This window comes from Biomphalaria glabrata, chromosome 7 (genome assembly GCF_947242115.1).
Source record: "Biomphalaria glabrata chromosome 7, xgBioGlab47.1, whole genome shotgun sequence".
Classification (NCBI taxonomy): domain Eukaryota; kingdom Metazoa; phylum Mollusca; class Gastropoda; family Planorbidae; genus Biomphalaria; species Biomphalaria glabrata.
Genome location: NC_074717.1, coordinates 32811718 through 32826396, shown reverse-complemented (window position 1 = coordinate 32826396; position 14679 = coordinate 32811718). Strand labels below are relative to the sequence as shown.

Here is a 14679-nt window from a genome sequence, read left to right as displayed (position 1 = left end):
AGACACAGGGCCTTAGAGTTCTGCTATGTTTGAGCTACTCCACTAGTAGAGACTTAGAGCTAGGATGGTAGACACAGGGCCTTAGAGTTCTGCTATGTTTGACCTACTCCACTAGTAGAGACTTAGAACTAGGCTGGTAGAGGGCCTTAGAGTTCTGCCATGTTTGAGCTATTCCACTAGTAGAGACTTAGAGCTAGGCTGGTAGATACAGGGTCTTAGAGTTCTGCCATATTTGAGCTACTCCACTAGTAGAGACTTAGAGCTAGGCTGGTAGAGGGCCTTAGAGTTCTGCCATGTTTGAGCTACTCCACTAGTAGAGACTTAGAGCTAGGCTGGTAGACACAGGGCCTTAGAGTTCTGCTATGTTTGAGATTCGATCCATGTTTTGCATTTTTTTATGTGACAAACTAAAACAAAAAAGTTTCTTTGACTCCTGTGCAAGGCCACCACCAAACGGAGGCCCAATGTGGATGACTAGTTTGCCTATGCTTAAAGCCGGCCCTGATTAGCATGATCTCGAAAATAAAGATAAGAATTGGGTGGCGGGGGGGGGAATTTTTTAAGTAAAAGTAACTAACTCGACACTGCTCGCCCTACTTCTTGTGTAGGCCTAGATCTATCCTAGCTTTTTCTCTCCGTAATTATTTACCACATTCTGGTGGAATCAACGCTGATATCGTCAGTTAGGAGAGAAAGAGCTAAAGCTATCTTATCTTATCTAATCCTAGACTATATTTGAACATTGCTTGAATAATTTCTAAAAACAACATTTACATAAGCCTTACGAAAACTGTGAGTAGCTGACGTCACTGCATTTCTTAGAAAACAAAATCATTCGTTTGATCTTTTCATAGAAGACCCATAATTTTCAATTGACTTCAAATCCAAGGCACTCTGCCAACTTCGTGTTTGTAACTAGAAGCGAGTTCGACTTTACGGACAGTTTTTGACATAAACGCGAAATGGATTTGTTCAGTGTAATCTATAAATCAATAATTTTCCTTTAAAAAAGATTAGGCAGTCGTTTCTAATGTTACTACATGGCCACGTTCTGTTCTAAATAGTCCTGTTCTTACAAACACACAATAGACTTGGACAACTTTTTCAATTAAGGCTGACATGGGACTTATTTCTGACTAACTATACAATCAGTGTAATGCTTTGTTAATGTGGCCTCAAATCATTGAAATGAACAACAGCGTTATGGGTTTCCCAAACATTTCCAGACAATTCATTATGTAACAGTCTAAAAAAAATGTGGATTGGAAGAAAAAAAGGAAAGGCATTGAAAAGTTGTAAGTCTTTGCATCGAGTTTATGTTTATTTCTTTTCAACAGCATGACATTGAAACAAAACTATTTGACAAAACGCAGTCATCCCAAAGCATTTTTAATTTAAAAAAAAACATACAATAATTTGTTAATAATTGTTATGGATGGAGTATGTGTGTATGTGTGTGTGTTATGGTGACAGTGGGAAGAGGTTGTAAAAGGATGCAAGATAGATGGCATTGTCATCAGCAGTCTTAGAAAGGAGAGACAACTCCAGAACGTGAGACTGAAAAGAAGTGTTAGTGTAGTGAGTTAGATTCTGTTTAAAATACCATTTTATATTATGACTAAAGTCTACTCAATTTATTACATTTCATCAAAGTTCTATTGACTTTTGGTTCACAAAAGAAGTTATTCAAGTTCCACAAGTCTAACTATAAAACGCCTACAGCGGTTTAGTTGTCTACCAGCAGTTTGGTGCTACAAGTCAACACTAATTATAGATACTGACATCAATATGAACAATATGTACATAACAGTCTTTCTCTGCCGCACAATAGGAAGTGACTAGTGTTGACAATTTAAGAATGAATAAATTCTTTCCCAAATGAATCACAAATGAATTTCAATTTTTTTTTACATTTTCTACTTACATCTCATTTACTAAATACAGTGACAGAAAGAACGAGAGTTTTAATATAGCCAGGAGTGGGTCTTATAGAAGGGCTAATGGTTGTTCTATTTCTAATACAATATTCATAAGGCATTGTTAAAAACCAGTGTTTATACTGTCTGGATTTGTAGTTATATCATGTTGCTCTGAACTCATTGGATTCTATTTGTCTTCAAAATGCAAAGAAATAGTTTTTAAAATTAACTTTGTTTGAAGAAAACGTTAATAACACACAAAAACTAATCCTAAAAGAATCTTTATAGGCCTTTATATTATCTTACATGTCAAATGAAACGTATGTTAAATGCAGTTCTAATGACCTATTCATAGTGATGTAGGCCTGTGGAAATTTAATGCTTTGAATATTTTTGTAGACAACTGATAGGACAGGATTTATTTGATAGGATTACAGTAGCCTACAGTGTGGGTCTGTTTTTATCATCAAGTGACTGTCTGGTACAAATCTTATACACGCTATTTCTCCCATTTCCCATTCTCGGATCAAGTTGAGACTTTGCGCAATTATTCATTGTTTAATGAAGCAAAACATTATAATCATTAAGTTAATTAAGTACTGATAATTAAAATATTTTTAATACAGAAAATGGAGATAAATCTTGCAGAATTGAGAGTAATTGTGTGACTCAGCTTTGTTTTTAGAAAAACAATTTTTATTAGGTTTATGTTTGAGTTACAATTTGGCTGTGAATATATTCTAAGCACAACATCTTGGAGTCTAGTTCCGGTTCTAGAAGAATTTCATTAGTTATAATTTACATATTTTTTATCTTTGGTGAGTCACGGAATTAAATGATATTAAAACAATATGTACAAACTATTTTTAATTATTAATATATATATATATATATATTTAAGTGTGTTGACTTTGGTGGAAGTCTCCAAGGTCTGCGTTGCCCTCTGTCTCTATTGCACCCAAAAATTCGATATATTCCCTTGGTAAGGCGTGTTGCCTGGCTCCTTCAATAAGCAGACGCATGTATTGTCTGCCAGGTTTTGGTACAGCTTGTTCTCGGTCTTCAAACCTCTCCTCAAACAGCTTATATAGCCACATCTCTTCGACTACTTCATTTACCAATACTGGGAGGAGCACTCTTTGGTAGCCTTGCTCCAGCCTTTATAAGATAAGATAAGATAATTTTTTACTGGTCCAATCAAATGGAAATTCAGTTTGACTACAATTTTACCACCTCAGCGTAACTACTATAACGATAACAATATAGATGCAAATACGAACCAACATATATGCGAAACACATATACACACTCACAACCAGCGCTTTGTGAATTACACTTCTCTGTACTTCTTGATGAAGAGATATATAGTTTGAACAGAAAGAAATGTGATTGTTTTACCACATCTCAATATGAAGAGAAACAACAGAATAGAATGGGAAAGACACCGATGTCTTTACTGTGCAGTCACCGGTCAAATAGTTGGTTATAACCGATACAAAAATACACAGAAAACTCTTTCAGTATTCTACTAACCTAAACACTGACATTAACTGTAGGCCTATATACGATTGTGAGGTTTAATGTAATATCCAAACTGCTAAAAGCCAAATAACCCCCACTCGAGCCTTTTCTTGTAATTATTTTTAAGTTAGGCCAGTCCTCGCACTTATTTCACATTATTAACTTACTGGCGCCGTTGTAAAGACGGGTCTCAGCATAAGCATCCCAGAGACAAGCGAGACGTCCATAGTGCATTACATCTTCACAACTCTTGACGTTTTGAAAGACTTGATATTGAAAATCCTTCATGACTTAATTGTTATATTATTACCACTCATTGCTACACTTTAACTGGTATTCCCGGGTTTAAAAATCGGCCCGGGAATTACCAATACGATCTGGCCCACAACTTGCTTGCCACATGAAATGTTTCTTTTTTTTTTTTTTCTACCCTCTTAATAATGAAAGTTTTATAATGTACCGAAAATTGAAAGTATGTATGCAAACCTAGGTTTACATAATTTATTGTGTTTCTTCCTATAAATTTACTTAGGCTTAAGGTCTACAAGAATTCTCAAATTATAAAAAAAAAAAAAACACTATGACACAATCACAAAGATTACTATTAAGTTTATTACATTCTTTTAATATAACTAAAAAAGTAAAGCCTAACATTTGATGGCAGCCTACTTAGTGTGTACAGAGAATTGAAAGCATGCGTTACGGGTAGGCTATAAGCTACTCCATTATTTCGGAATTTAAGGCTAGAATTATAAATTGAAGTAGACATAGATCTTTTATACAAGGTAAAGCGAGGGTAATCACCTTTACAGGACTGGCATTTAAAGTGGCCCATTCGGCAGCCCCACCTGCCCACCAGGGCATTTGCCCATATAGCCAGTAGGCCCCTGACTGGTGCCGTTTCTTAAGTTAGCCAAAACAGTTTTATCGGTGTTGATATTATTAGAAATAGCGTTGGGAAAGAAGCTCTAGGCTAATTATATTTTCAATTAGTTTGGTAAATAGTTTTACGCGCATGATTGAACACAACCTCTTTAGTAAGGAGTTCCTAAATAGGAGACGTGCTGGGTTTTAATTTGTAACAAATGTTTTTATTGGTTTAATCGTACTGGCTCTCTAGCTCTATATTTCTCTCTCTCTCGATCATTGTTTATATACTGTAGACCTATTTTATCCATTTATTATAATCACTTTTATATGTGTGAATGTTAACTAAATAAAAATATTTTCTAAACCGTTCGAATAATTGTTTCGTGCCTTTCCGAGTCCATGCTGTTGGTATACTGCACAGGTCATGCACACACCGAAACACACATTTGTCCTAGTGAACGATTTTGGGTGGGGGGGGAGGAGTGTAACTCTTAAATATCTGATTTATTTAATGGGAAAGCAGTCAATAATTAGACTATTTCTTACTTGTCCATTACGCTGAATTGCGTCTCAGCTACATCATAGACCACGCCCCAGACGGACTGTCCTTCCGTAGTATATACGTTGGCTGGAGCTCCGCCCCATTGCCTTCTGAATTCTTCATCTAATGGATCTGTGAATTTTAGACTATGGTCCTGAAAATAAAGAAGTACGCTTTATATGTCTTTAGTTGACCAGTTGGGTACTTGAAGCTCTAGTCAATGAAAAGAGCGAACTCTTTGGTTCGATAGCTGGAACAGGTCAGGGGCAGACAACTTAGGACGCAGACGAAGAGACCAGACCACAAAGATGCATCTTCATATGCAAGAGAACGTGGAGTGTGGCGTGTTTCTACTATGGCCATGTTTTCCACGAGTCTTTTTAATTTTTCGCCTATTAGTATAAACTAGTCGACCGGTGGCGTAGCATACGCCGCTATTTGCAGGGCCAACCTTAGGCCACTGCAACCCATGCGACCGCAGTGGGCCCAGCACTTTTATAGGACCCGCGCTAATTTTAGGTGTATAAGTTAATAGATTAAACCATTTTATAACTTATAACAGATTTCCCGCGGCCTCCTGTCGATTTAACAGGAGGTCCTGGATATCTCCAGAAATTGGAAAATATACGAAAAAGTCCTGGAAATATCAGGAAATTATTAAAATCTTTTGAAAACTCATACCAATCTCCTGAAATATACAGACGAAAATTGTCTTTTTTTTTCACTCTTAAATTACCTAGGATAACTCCCTCCGTCCGAGTTGCAAAAATAAAAGTGTTATCTTCCCATTGTGTCCAAACTCTTGAGCGTGCTCTGTCGCTTCGATAGTTACTACAGAGTAGATTACTCCCCCCCCCCGCGCCCTTTTTTTAACGTGAGATAGAAATAAAATTAAAAAAAAGAGTGATATTACAACGGTCCTGCCCTGCTATTTTGTGGCTACGTGTTCTCTCCCCCCCCCCCCTCCCTTTCTTGTTTTCTCGTGGACTATCTTCATAGTGATCTTTCCTTTACTCCTACTACTCGTTTAAATCGTTGGGGAAGAAGAGAATTGTATATATAGATAGATTAGATACTTTTATCTCACAATGTGACAGCTATTTGTTTTTTTAAAGTAGCTCTATCTCGATTATTATTATTACTATTATTATTTTTACTATCATTTTTTATTACTATTAATGCTTTCACTTAGAGAAAAAAGTTAAACTAAAACTATTAATTGATAATATATTAAAAAAGCAACATCTTACTAAAAGTTGACCAGGTCCAATCGGTTCAGCCTGGGGAATGAACTGCTTCATACGGCGCAAGGCCATATTGCTACCATATGCAAAGTATTTCTTAGACATTTCCTTGACTTTCTTTCTTTGTGTTTGTTGTAGATGTTGTGTATGTACACCAGTCATATAGGCCTATAGCCTATATATACCCTTAGTGCTTCTAATTTGGAATATTAAATAATATTTTGAAAAAGTCATCAATTATAATTTTAGCAATTAAACAAGATGAAAATAAAGGTTACTAAATCATGAAGTTGTAATATTACTGACGCTTATTTTTGTATTACTTTATTATTCTTGTTATAATTCACCGTTTACGATATAAATTAGAAGTGTTAAATTTATTTCAAATTTACATGGAAGTCTATATTATGTAACAGTTATTTTTGGAAATATACTATCTCAAAACTTTGTGTGCGTTCAAAAAATGAGTGAGATTTTTTTTCTTTTTGGTTTAACCTATGGTTCAACTATGATAATTAAAAGACTATTTTTGAATCTCGAGTAGGTAAGAAAAAAAATTAAAATGAAAAGATTTAAATTAATATTACTGAAGGGTGTCATGTGACCAGCACAACGACCAACCGCCTTTACTTTCTCCGACCTAATTAGATCTGGGTGGACTCTGAGATGCCCTTTAGATCCCGAAGTTAAAATCCCGATCTTCACGAGGATTCGAACCCGGGACCCCCCGTTCGGAAGCCAAGCACTTTACGACTCAACCACCTCAACTTCTATTGAAACAATGTGACTTTGTAAATAAAGTGTATGTATTTTGTTTGTTTGTTTGTTGTTGTTTTTTTTTTTTTTTTTTTTTTTTTTTTTTTGTATTTATGTTTTGTCTATTTCTTTGAAAGAGGCGCGGTGGCTAAGTAATTAAGTGAATAGCCTCCGAACCTGGATTTTGAATTTCGGGATTTTTAGGGCGCCCCTGAGTCCACCCAACTCTAAAGGGTTACTGATTTTAGTTGGGGAAAGTAATAGTGGTAGGGCCTTGTGCTGGCCCGCTCGTTAACCGTTGGCCAAAGAAACAGATGACCGTAACATCATCTGCGCTATCGATTGCAAGATCTGAAAGGGGAACTTTACTTTCTACTTGACTGTTTTTTTTAAAGTTTCATGTGTTAAAAACGTCTTCCTTTTGTCCCTCTCCTCTTCCTTATACCCCTCTCCTCTTCCTTTTGTCCCTCTCCTCTTCCTTATACCCCTCTCCTCTTCCTTTTGTCCCTCTCCTCTTCCTTATACCCCTCTCCTCTTCCTTTTGTCCCTCTCCTCTTCCTTTTGTCCCTCTCCTCTTCCTTTTGTCCCTCTCCTCTTCCTTATACCCCTCTCCTCTTCCTTATACCCCTCTCCTCTTTCTTTTGTCCCTCTCCTCTTCCTTTTGTCCCTCTCCTCTTCCTTATACCCCTCTCCTCTTCCTTTTGTCCCTCTCCTCTTCCTTATACCCCTCTCCTCTCCCTTATACCTCTCTCCTCTTTCTTATACCCCTCTCCTCTCCCTTTTGTCCCTCTCCTCTTTCTTTTGTCCCTCTCCTCTTCCTTTTGTCCCTCTCCTCTTTCTTTTGTCCCTCTCCTCTTCCTTTTGTCCCTCTCCTCTTCCTTTTGTCCCTCTCCTCTTCCTTTTGTCCCTCTCCTCTTCCTTTTGTCCCTCTCCTCTTCCTTTTGTCCCTCTCCTCTTCCTTTTGTCCCTCTCCTCTTCCTTTTGTCTCTCTCCTATTCCTTATACCCCTCTCCTCTTCCTTATACCCCTCTCCTCTTCCTTTTGTCCCTCTCCTCTTTCTTTTGTCCCTCTCCTCTTCCTTTTGTCTCTCTCCTCTTCCTTTTGTCCCTCTCCTCTTTCTTTTGTCCCTCTCCTCTTCCTTTTGTCCCTCTCCTCTTCCTTTTGTCCCTCTCCTCTTCCTTTTGTCCCTCTCCTCTTCCTTTTGTCTCTCTCCTATTCCTTATACCCCTCTCCTCTTCCTTATACCCCTCTCCTCTTCCTTTTGTCCCTCTCCTCTTTCTTTTGTCCCTCTCCTCTTCCTTTTGTCTCTCTCCTCTTCCTTTTGTCCCTCTCCTCTTTCTTTTGTCCCTCTCCTCTTCCTTTTGTCCCTCTCCTCTTCCTTTTGTCCCTCTCCTCTTCCTTTTGTCCCTCTCCTCTTCCTTTTGTCCCTCTCCTCTTCCTTATGCACCTCTCCTCTTCCTTATGCCCCTCTCCGTGGAAGATGTAAGTCGGGGAATAAACCTTTAAAAAAGATACGTTTTTTAAAGAATTTTTTTATTACTACCTAAGTTTCACTAAATTAAAAATTATTGAAATAATAGAATTAGAAAAAAAAACTCCACTGAACTTAAGTGGTGTAAATCACTTTCTATCTATCTAAATGTCTATCGTTTTTTAAATGTATGCATTTATTTTTTGCAATTTGTTTTTAAAGTAAGAAGTTAGTATGTGGCGGTTTTTTTTTAGGACTTTAACTTGGGTTTTACGCCTCAGAGGTTTCCTCAGAAATAGGGAGGATAGGGTTGAGGAGGTAGGAAGGGTTAATTGTCACGGCAGTCCAGAGCGTATGCCACATGCGATCAGTCATCATGCTTACTGTGTATGTATTATTTGTCTATGTATAACTATTACTCCAGGGTTTAAAAATATAAAGCATTTTAAGACCGACAACTAGGTACTGCCTGACGTAAGGGGCTGACTGCATTGGGGGCATGTCTGCTTTTTAAAATGGAATTTTTTCATAATCTTTTACAAAATTGAAATAACGTAATCCGATATTTGTTTACATGTGACATTTTGTTTTACGGGTATTCAAAAGAATGATTGCATCATGGTGGCATTGTTAGTTGGCATAAAACGGCCTTCGAAAAGGGAAAAGTCTCTTCTAGCTTTGTGTCATCTATCTGTCTGTCCGTCACGTTTAGAAATCTGAAAATAGATATTAAATTAGATTGCATATAATTTTAAAATTAGCAAATTCTGGTGCAACGGCTACTTTTTACCTTCAGAAGGCGACCCTTTCAGTTTTTTTATTCAATATTTTAAGACCTGTTTTTCCACACACACACGAAATTAAACTACTAAATTGTAATAGTAAAAAACATGCAAATGGTATAAGACCTAAAAAAGTAATGGAGAGGGGTTTTTTTTTCATTATATTTTATAACATTTATGAAAATGGTTTCGTTATTACCCAAATAATGTTATGAAATATTTATATGTTGTTACTAAACGATGTGTTTTCTGTAATACAAACGACTGACGATACAAAATAAAATTTGTCGTTTTCAAAAGAAAGAATACATTAATAGTCCACTCGATTGAATTATGTTTGAATAAGCAGTGTTTTTGTTATCTACCTCTAGTGCCCCAAACTCTGTATTGATAATATATTTTCTAGACACTTGAGAACTAGACTTACAATATATTTTTATCAAATTTAGAGTCCTTACAACTTCAGCTACAATATTAAAGAGCAAACAGAGCGACTAGTTCATCATTTGCACGGACATTAATTACATGTGGCACTCCATGCATGACATTTCCTTCGGATAGTTCTTGGTGGTGAAAGAAAAAGCCTCTCAATGAGTCAAAGGTGAGTCCATTTTCTCTTGTGTCCACTCATTAGCGAAAACACACTTTCGACTTCAGCATTATACACAGAAATGCAAACACACACACACACACAAAAAGAGGTTTGTTTTGTAAAAATGTTTGTAAAATGTTTTACATGTTTCGGATGTTCCTTCAGAGTTGAAGATAATTACTTCCTAGTCCAAACCTCCCGCAGGACGGCGGGGGATGGTAGCGGGCAGGGTTTGAACCCTGGACCCATCGATAAATTTGAACGACAGCCCAGCGCGCAAACCGCACGACCAGGCAGCAATCTCTTAACACCTGTTAAAGTATGAGAATTAAAAATAAATCATTTTTCTTTAATGTTTGTTTGCTTTAACTACAAGATATGAAGGGTTGCTGAATAATATGCCTCTGCTGTAAACCACAAAGTAAAAGCAGGAAATTTTCCCATTTAAGGCCGATGCCTGCCGGGCGAAGGACAATTTAACCTACCAGACGTCTGATAGCGGTGACCGGTCAATTCATCCTTGGTCACTTCATCCCCGGTCATATCATTTTCTTAGTCATAGTGTAATTGTGCTGTTCAGACTTTGCCTTTAAGCCCTCATTTCATCTAATATATAAATGTGTTTATTTAGAATACTTTTAGATATTTTGACATCTTATTATAGTGTTTATAGTCATGTTATTATAGTGTTTATAGTCATGTTATTATAGTGTTTATAGTCATGTTATTATAGTGTTTATAGTCATGTTATTATAGTGTTTATAGTCGTGTTATTATAGTGTTATAGTGGTGTTATTATAGTGTTATAGTCGTGTTATTATAGTGTTTATAGTCGTGTTATTATAGTGTTTATAGTCGTGTTATTATAGTGTTATAGTCGTGTTATTATAGTGTTTATAGTGTTCCCCTTACACTTTCTGTACTTGTTGAGAAACAAAAGAATATACTTCAATAAGTAGATTTATTATTATTATCCTGCCATATTGCGTGATGTAATGATCAAAGGCCAAGGCGTGGTGTGGATTAAGGCTGAAATGACCGGGGATGAAGTGAGAGGGGGTGAAATGACCGAGAACCCTGGTGACCCTATACAATGTCAGTTACTAGGGAAATTAAAAAGTGGCGGGCAAAAGAAAACATTGAACGTAAGAAATGGATGGACAGTACGTTTGATCAGACACAAACGATTGCAATCAACCGATCTCTTGCAGTGCCCCAAATGATTCAAGACAATTCAACAAGTAGACACTATAACATAAAAACCAAATCTATTAACTACGCCTATTATAAATAGCGCTTATAATTTCGTTCTGTTGCACTACAGGTGCAGAGATTATTTGTGTAGGCCCTACTACATTTCTCAGAAATTGTCAGCTTTATATAAAACCTTCACCACTTCCGCTTCTCTAATAGCGAGTTTGTAATAACAAAGTAAACATTCTGGATAGATCTACGTGTATGTCACATTATTCAAAGGGATCTATTTCTTCGTTTAAAAAAAAATAACTTGTGATAAATTGAATAATAAAGACAATAGCATACTTGGAGTCCTAGGACTAGATCTAGATCTTAAAGCGTTGAACAAGATTAGCTATAACCAATATCTATAATCAATATATTAGATTTTGATTGATTCTATTTCCATCCTCATCCATGTCTTGAAATCTGAAGTAGACCAAGGCTCTAAAATGTCTAAAGATCTAAAATATATAGATTAATATGGTATATCTGATTTTTTTTAAAAATAAGATCCTATAACTAGATTTTAGGTAGATTATCCTAGATTACATCGTCTAGCTGGGTTGATTTGATTTTAGGGCTGCGTCTAGAATTCTAGAATGGACATTATCATATATATGTATCTTGTATATTACAGTTTTTAGTTCAAAACAGAAGATACTTTACGTGCATGTGTTAGTCTTGTCGTGCATGTTAATTAGAGACTTAAACTCTGCTAAGTCATTACTTGACCTGGCTGATCCAGGCAACCCTTTTCATGCTCCAATGATTTCCTAGGTGAGGGTTAGCATAGAGAACAAGAAAAATATAAAAAGAAATACTTTTAAAAAATACAAAGCTTATAAAGATAAAAGGACTGAACATTTACAGCCATATCTCTCAATACTTTAATATTTTTCCCTTTTCTTGATCAAACAAAATTAATCTATAACCACTAATTAATTTATTAATTGGTTAAGTTTTTGATGGATTCATGTTATGTTAGGGACAATGAATAATTGTGCAAAGTTACTACTTGATCTAAAAATAGGAAGTGGGAGAATGTACAAAATGTGTACCAGACAGACAGTCGGAGTGAGTTTTTTAGAAGCTTTCTTATAAGAGTCGTATAATGATCTAGATCTAGTTTTTATATATGAGTTTTCAAAATAGATTCCAATTTTAGACGTTAGACAAATGCATTCCTGCATTTCCGTCAACATTTTTTCAATTTCTATATAAATAAGTTTCTGGCGTCACTTCCAAAGATATGGTTATTACACCCTAGTGCAAACTTTCTTCAGGGTGGCTGGGAATGGAAGTGGGCAAGGTTTGAACTCGGGACCATCGGGGCAGTCCGAAGCGCATACAAGACAATCATTCAGTTATTAAAAGGGTGACTGTCGGGGAGGAGAGGCTAAGATAGTCCCGACAGAGGGTGGGGAGACCAGAAGTGTAACCAAAAAAAAAAAATTTTGCAAAAAGCCAACGTTTGTTTTACAAAATGGCGGTAACAACTAGGTTTGTTATGTATAGAAACTTTTTAAAATCATTTTGTGTGAATTTTTTTTTAGTGTCCAGTACACCGTACTTTATATCAATACTTTTCAAACTGAGATACGGTAACACTGGGGGGGGGGGTACCACTGGGGGGTGTACCACTGGGGGGGTGTAACACTGGGGGGGGGGGTACCACTGGGGGGGGTGTACCACTGGGGGGGGGTGTACCACTGGGGGGGGGTGTACCACTGGGGGGGGTGTAACAAAGGGGGGGGGGGTGTAACACTGGGGGGGGGGGTGTAACACTGGGGGGTGTGTACCACTGGGTGTACTTCAAGCCACGCCAGGCGATACTCGATTGATACTTCAAGCCACGTCAGGCGATACTCGATTGATACTTCAAGCCACGCCAGGCGATACTCGATTGATACTTCAAGTCACGCCAGGCGATACTCGATTGATACTTCAAGTCACGCCAGGCGATACTCGATTGATACTTCAAGCCACGCCAGGCGATACTCGATTGATACTTCAAGTCACGCCAGGCGATACTCGATTGATACTTCAAGCCACGCCAGGCGATACTCGATTGATACTTCAAGCCACGCCAGGCGATACTCGATTGATACTTCAAGTCACGCCAGGCGATACTCGATTGATACTTCAAGACACGCCAGGCGATACTCGATTGATACTTCAAGTCACGCCAGGCGATACTCGATTGATACTTCAAGCCACGCCAGGCGATACTCGATTGATAATTCAAGCCACGCCAGGCGATACTCGATTGATACTTCAAGCCACGCCAGGCGATACTCGATTGATACTTCAAGCCACGCCAGGCGATACTCGATTGATACTCCAAGCCACGTCAGGCGATACTCGATTGATACTTCAAGCCACGTCAGGCGATACTCGATTGATACTTCAAGCCACACCAGGCAATACTCGATTGATACTTCAAGCCACACCAGGCAATACTCGATTGATACTTCAAGCCACACCAGGCAATACTCGATTGATACTTCAAGCCACACCAGGCAATACTCGATTGGTACGCACAGCTCTACAAGACAATTTCAGATGGTGGTACATGTGTGGTACTTCAAGCCACGCCAGATGGTACTCGTGTGGTACTTCAAGCCACGCCAGATGGTACTCGTGTGGTACTTCAAGCCACGCCAGATGGTACTCGTGTGGTACTTCAAGCCACGCCAGATGGTACTCGTGTAGTACTTCAAGCCACGCCAGATGGTACTTGTGTAGTTTTTTAACCACGCCAGATGGTACTCGTGTAGTACTTCAAACCACGCCAGATGGTACTCGTGTGGTACTTCAAACCACGCCAGATGGTACTCGTGTAGTACTTCAAACCACGCCAGATGGTACTCGTGTGGTACTTCAAGCCACGTCAGATGTTACTCGTGTGGTACTTCAAGCCACGCCAGAAGGTACTCGTGTAGTACTTCAAACCACGCCAGATGGTACTCGTGTAGTACTTCAAGCCACGCCAGATGGTACTTGTGTAGTTCTTTAAGCCACGCCAGATGGTACTCGTGAAGTACTTCAAACCACGCCAGATGGTACTCGTGTGGTACTTCAAGTGCTGGTATTGGTTTTTAAAAAAAGTTTGAAAAACATTATTTTATATCATGTGCAAAACGTGAAACAATCAGTTCTCAAACTGTGATGTGTGGATCTCATAGGGATGGGAAGTGTTGATAAAAAAAAGGGAGATGCAGCGAAGGCGACCTTTTCATTCAAGGTCAAAAATCTTTTGTATTTGCATAGTACTTCCTACAAAATGATGTACCTAGGCTTAGTTAAAAAGAACAGCAATCTTTTGTTTATTTATATTTTTTTTCTTGAACAGACGTAAAACGCTAATGCAAAGTATGGTAGCGGATTCGAGAGTATTTCTCCGGATCTGGAACATGGAGAGTATTATGGTAGCAGTGCTGAAGCTAAAAGTGGTTCTAATATTTTTAGGTATTACATTTAAGTTTCTCATTTTTTGTTGCTTTGAATTATCAATTCTACGTGCAAGTGTTGTTTATAGATACATTGAAAGCTTCAGTGATAATCGATACTTTCAAGATCTAGATGTGCTCTTTGTATCGATACTACTTAGCTGGTTAGACATCGAAACAAATCACCCGTGGAACCTTTAAAGTTGCTTTTATCCCAATAGGAATGATAGATTGGGTCCTCATTCCGACTTAAGGGCTGGAAACTCGTTTACCCACAAAGTTTTGAGACATTGAG

The 14679-nt window shown here is 37.8% G+C and overlaps 2 protein-coding genes across 14 annotated transcripts in view; one reads left to right on the top strand and one right to left on the bottom strand.

The window, feature by feature from the left end:
* The first annotated feature begins 736 nt into the window (after nt 1–736).
* The window catches only part of LOC106069356 (neural cell adhesion molecule 1-like), a 50357-nt gene continuing 36414 nt past the window's right edge, over nt 737–14679 (top strand). Inside the window, exons 1-3 of one of the 13 annotated variants that reach the window (XM_056035430.1) lie at nt 737–1295; nt 9554–9705; nt 14288–14403. In XM_056035430.1, the coding sequence (XP_055891405.1) occupies nt 9695–9705; nt 14288–14403 (127 nt within the window). In that variant the 5' untranslated portion in view covers nt 737–1295; nt 9554–9694. The other 12 variants (XM_056035431.1, XM_056035429.1, XM_056035427.1 and 9 more) reach the window with 12 other exon arrangements.
* On the bottom strand, nt 1300–6261 carry LOC106062447 (uncharacterized). Its single transcript, XM_056035440.1, has 3 exons — nt 6102–6261; nt 4857–5005; nt 1300–3077 (listed from the first exon to the last, which is right to left on the bottom strand). Exons 1-3 carry the CDS (start codon nt 6255–6257, stop codon nt 2816–2818), a joined length of 567 nt encoding a protein of 188 aa, XP_055891415.1. The 5' UTR covers nt 6258–6261; the 3' UTR covers nt 1300–2815.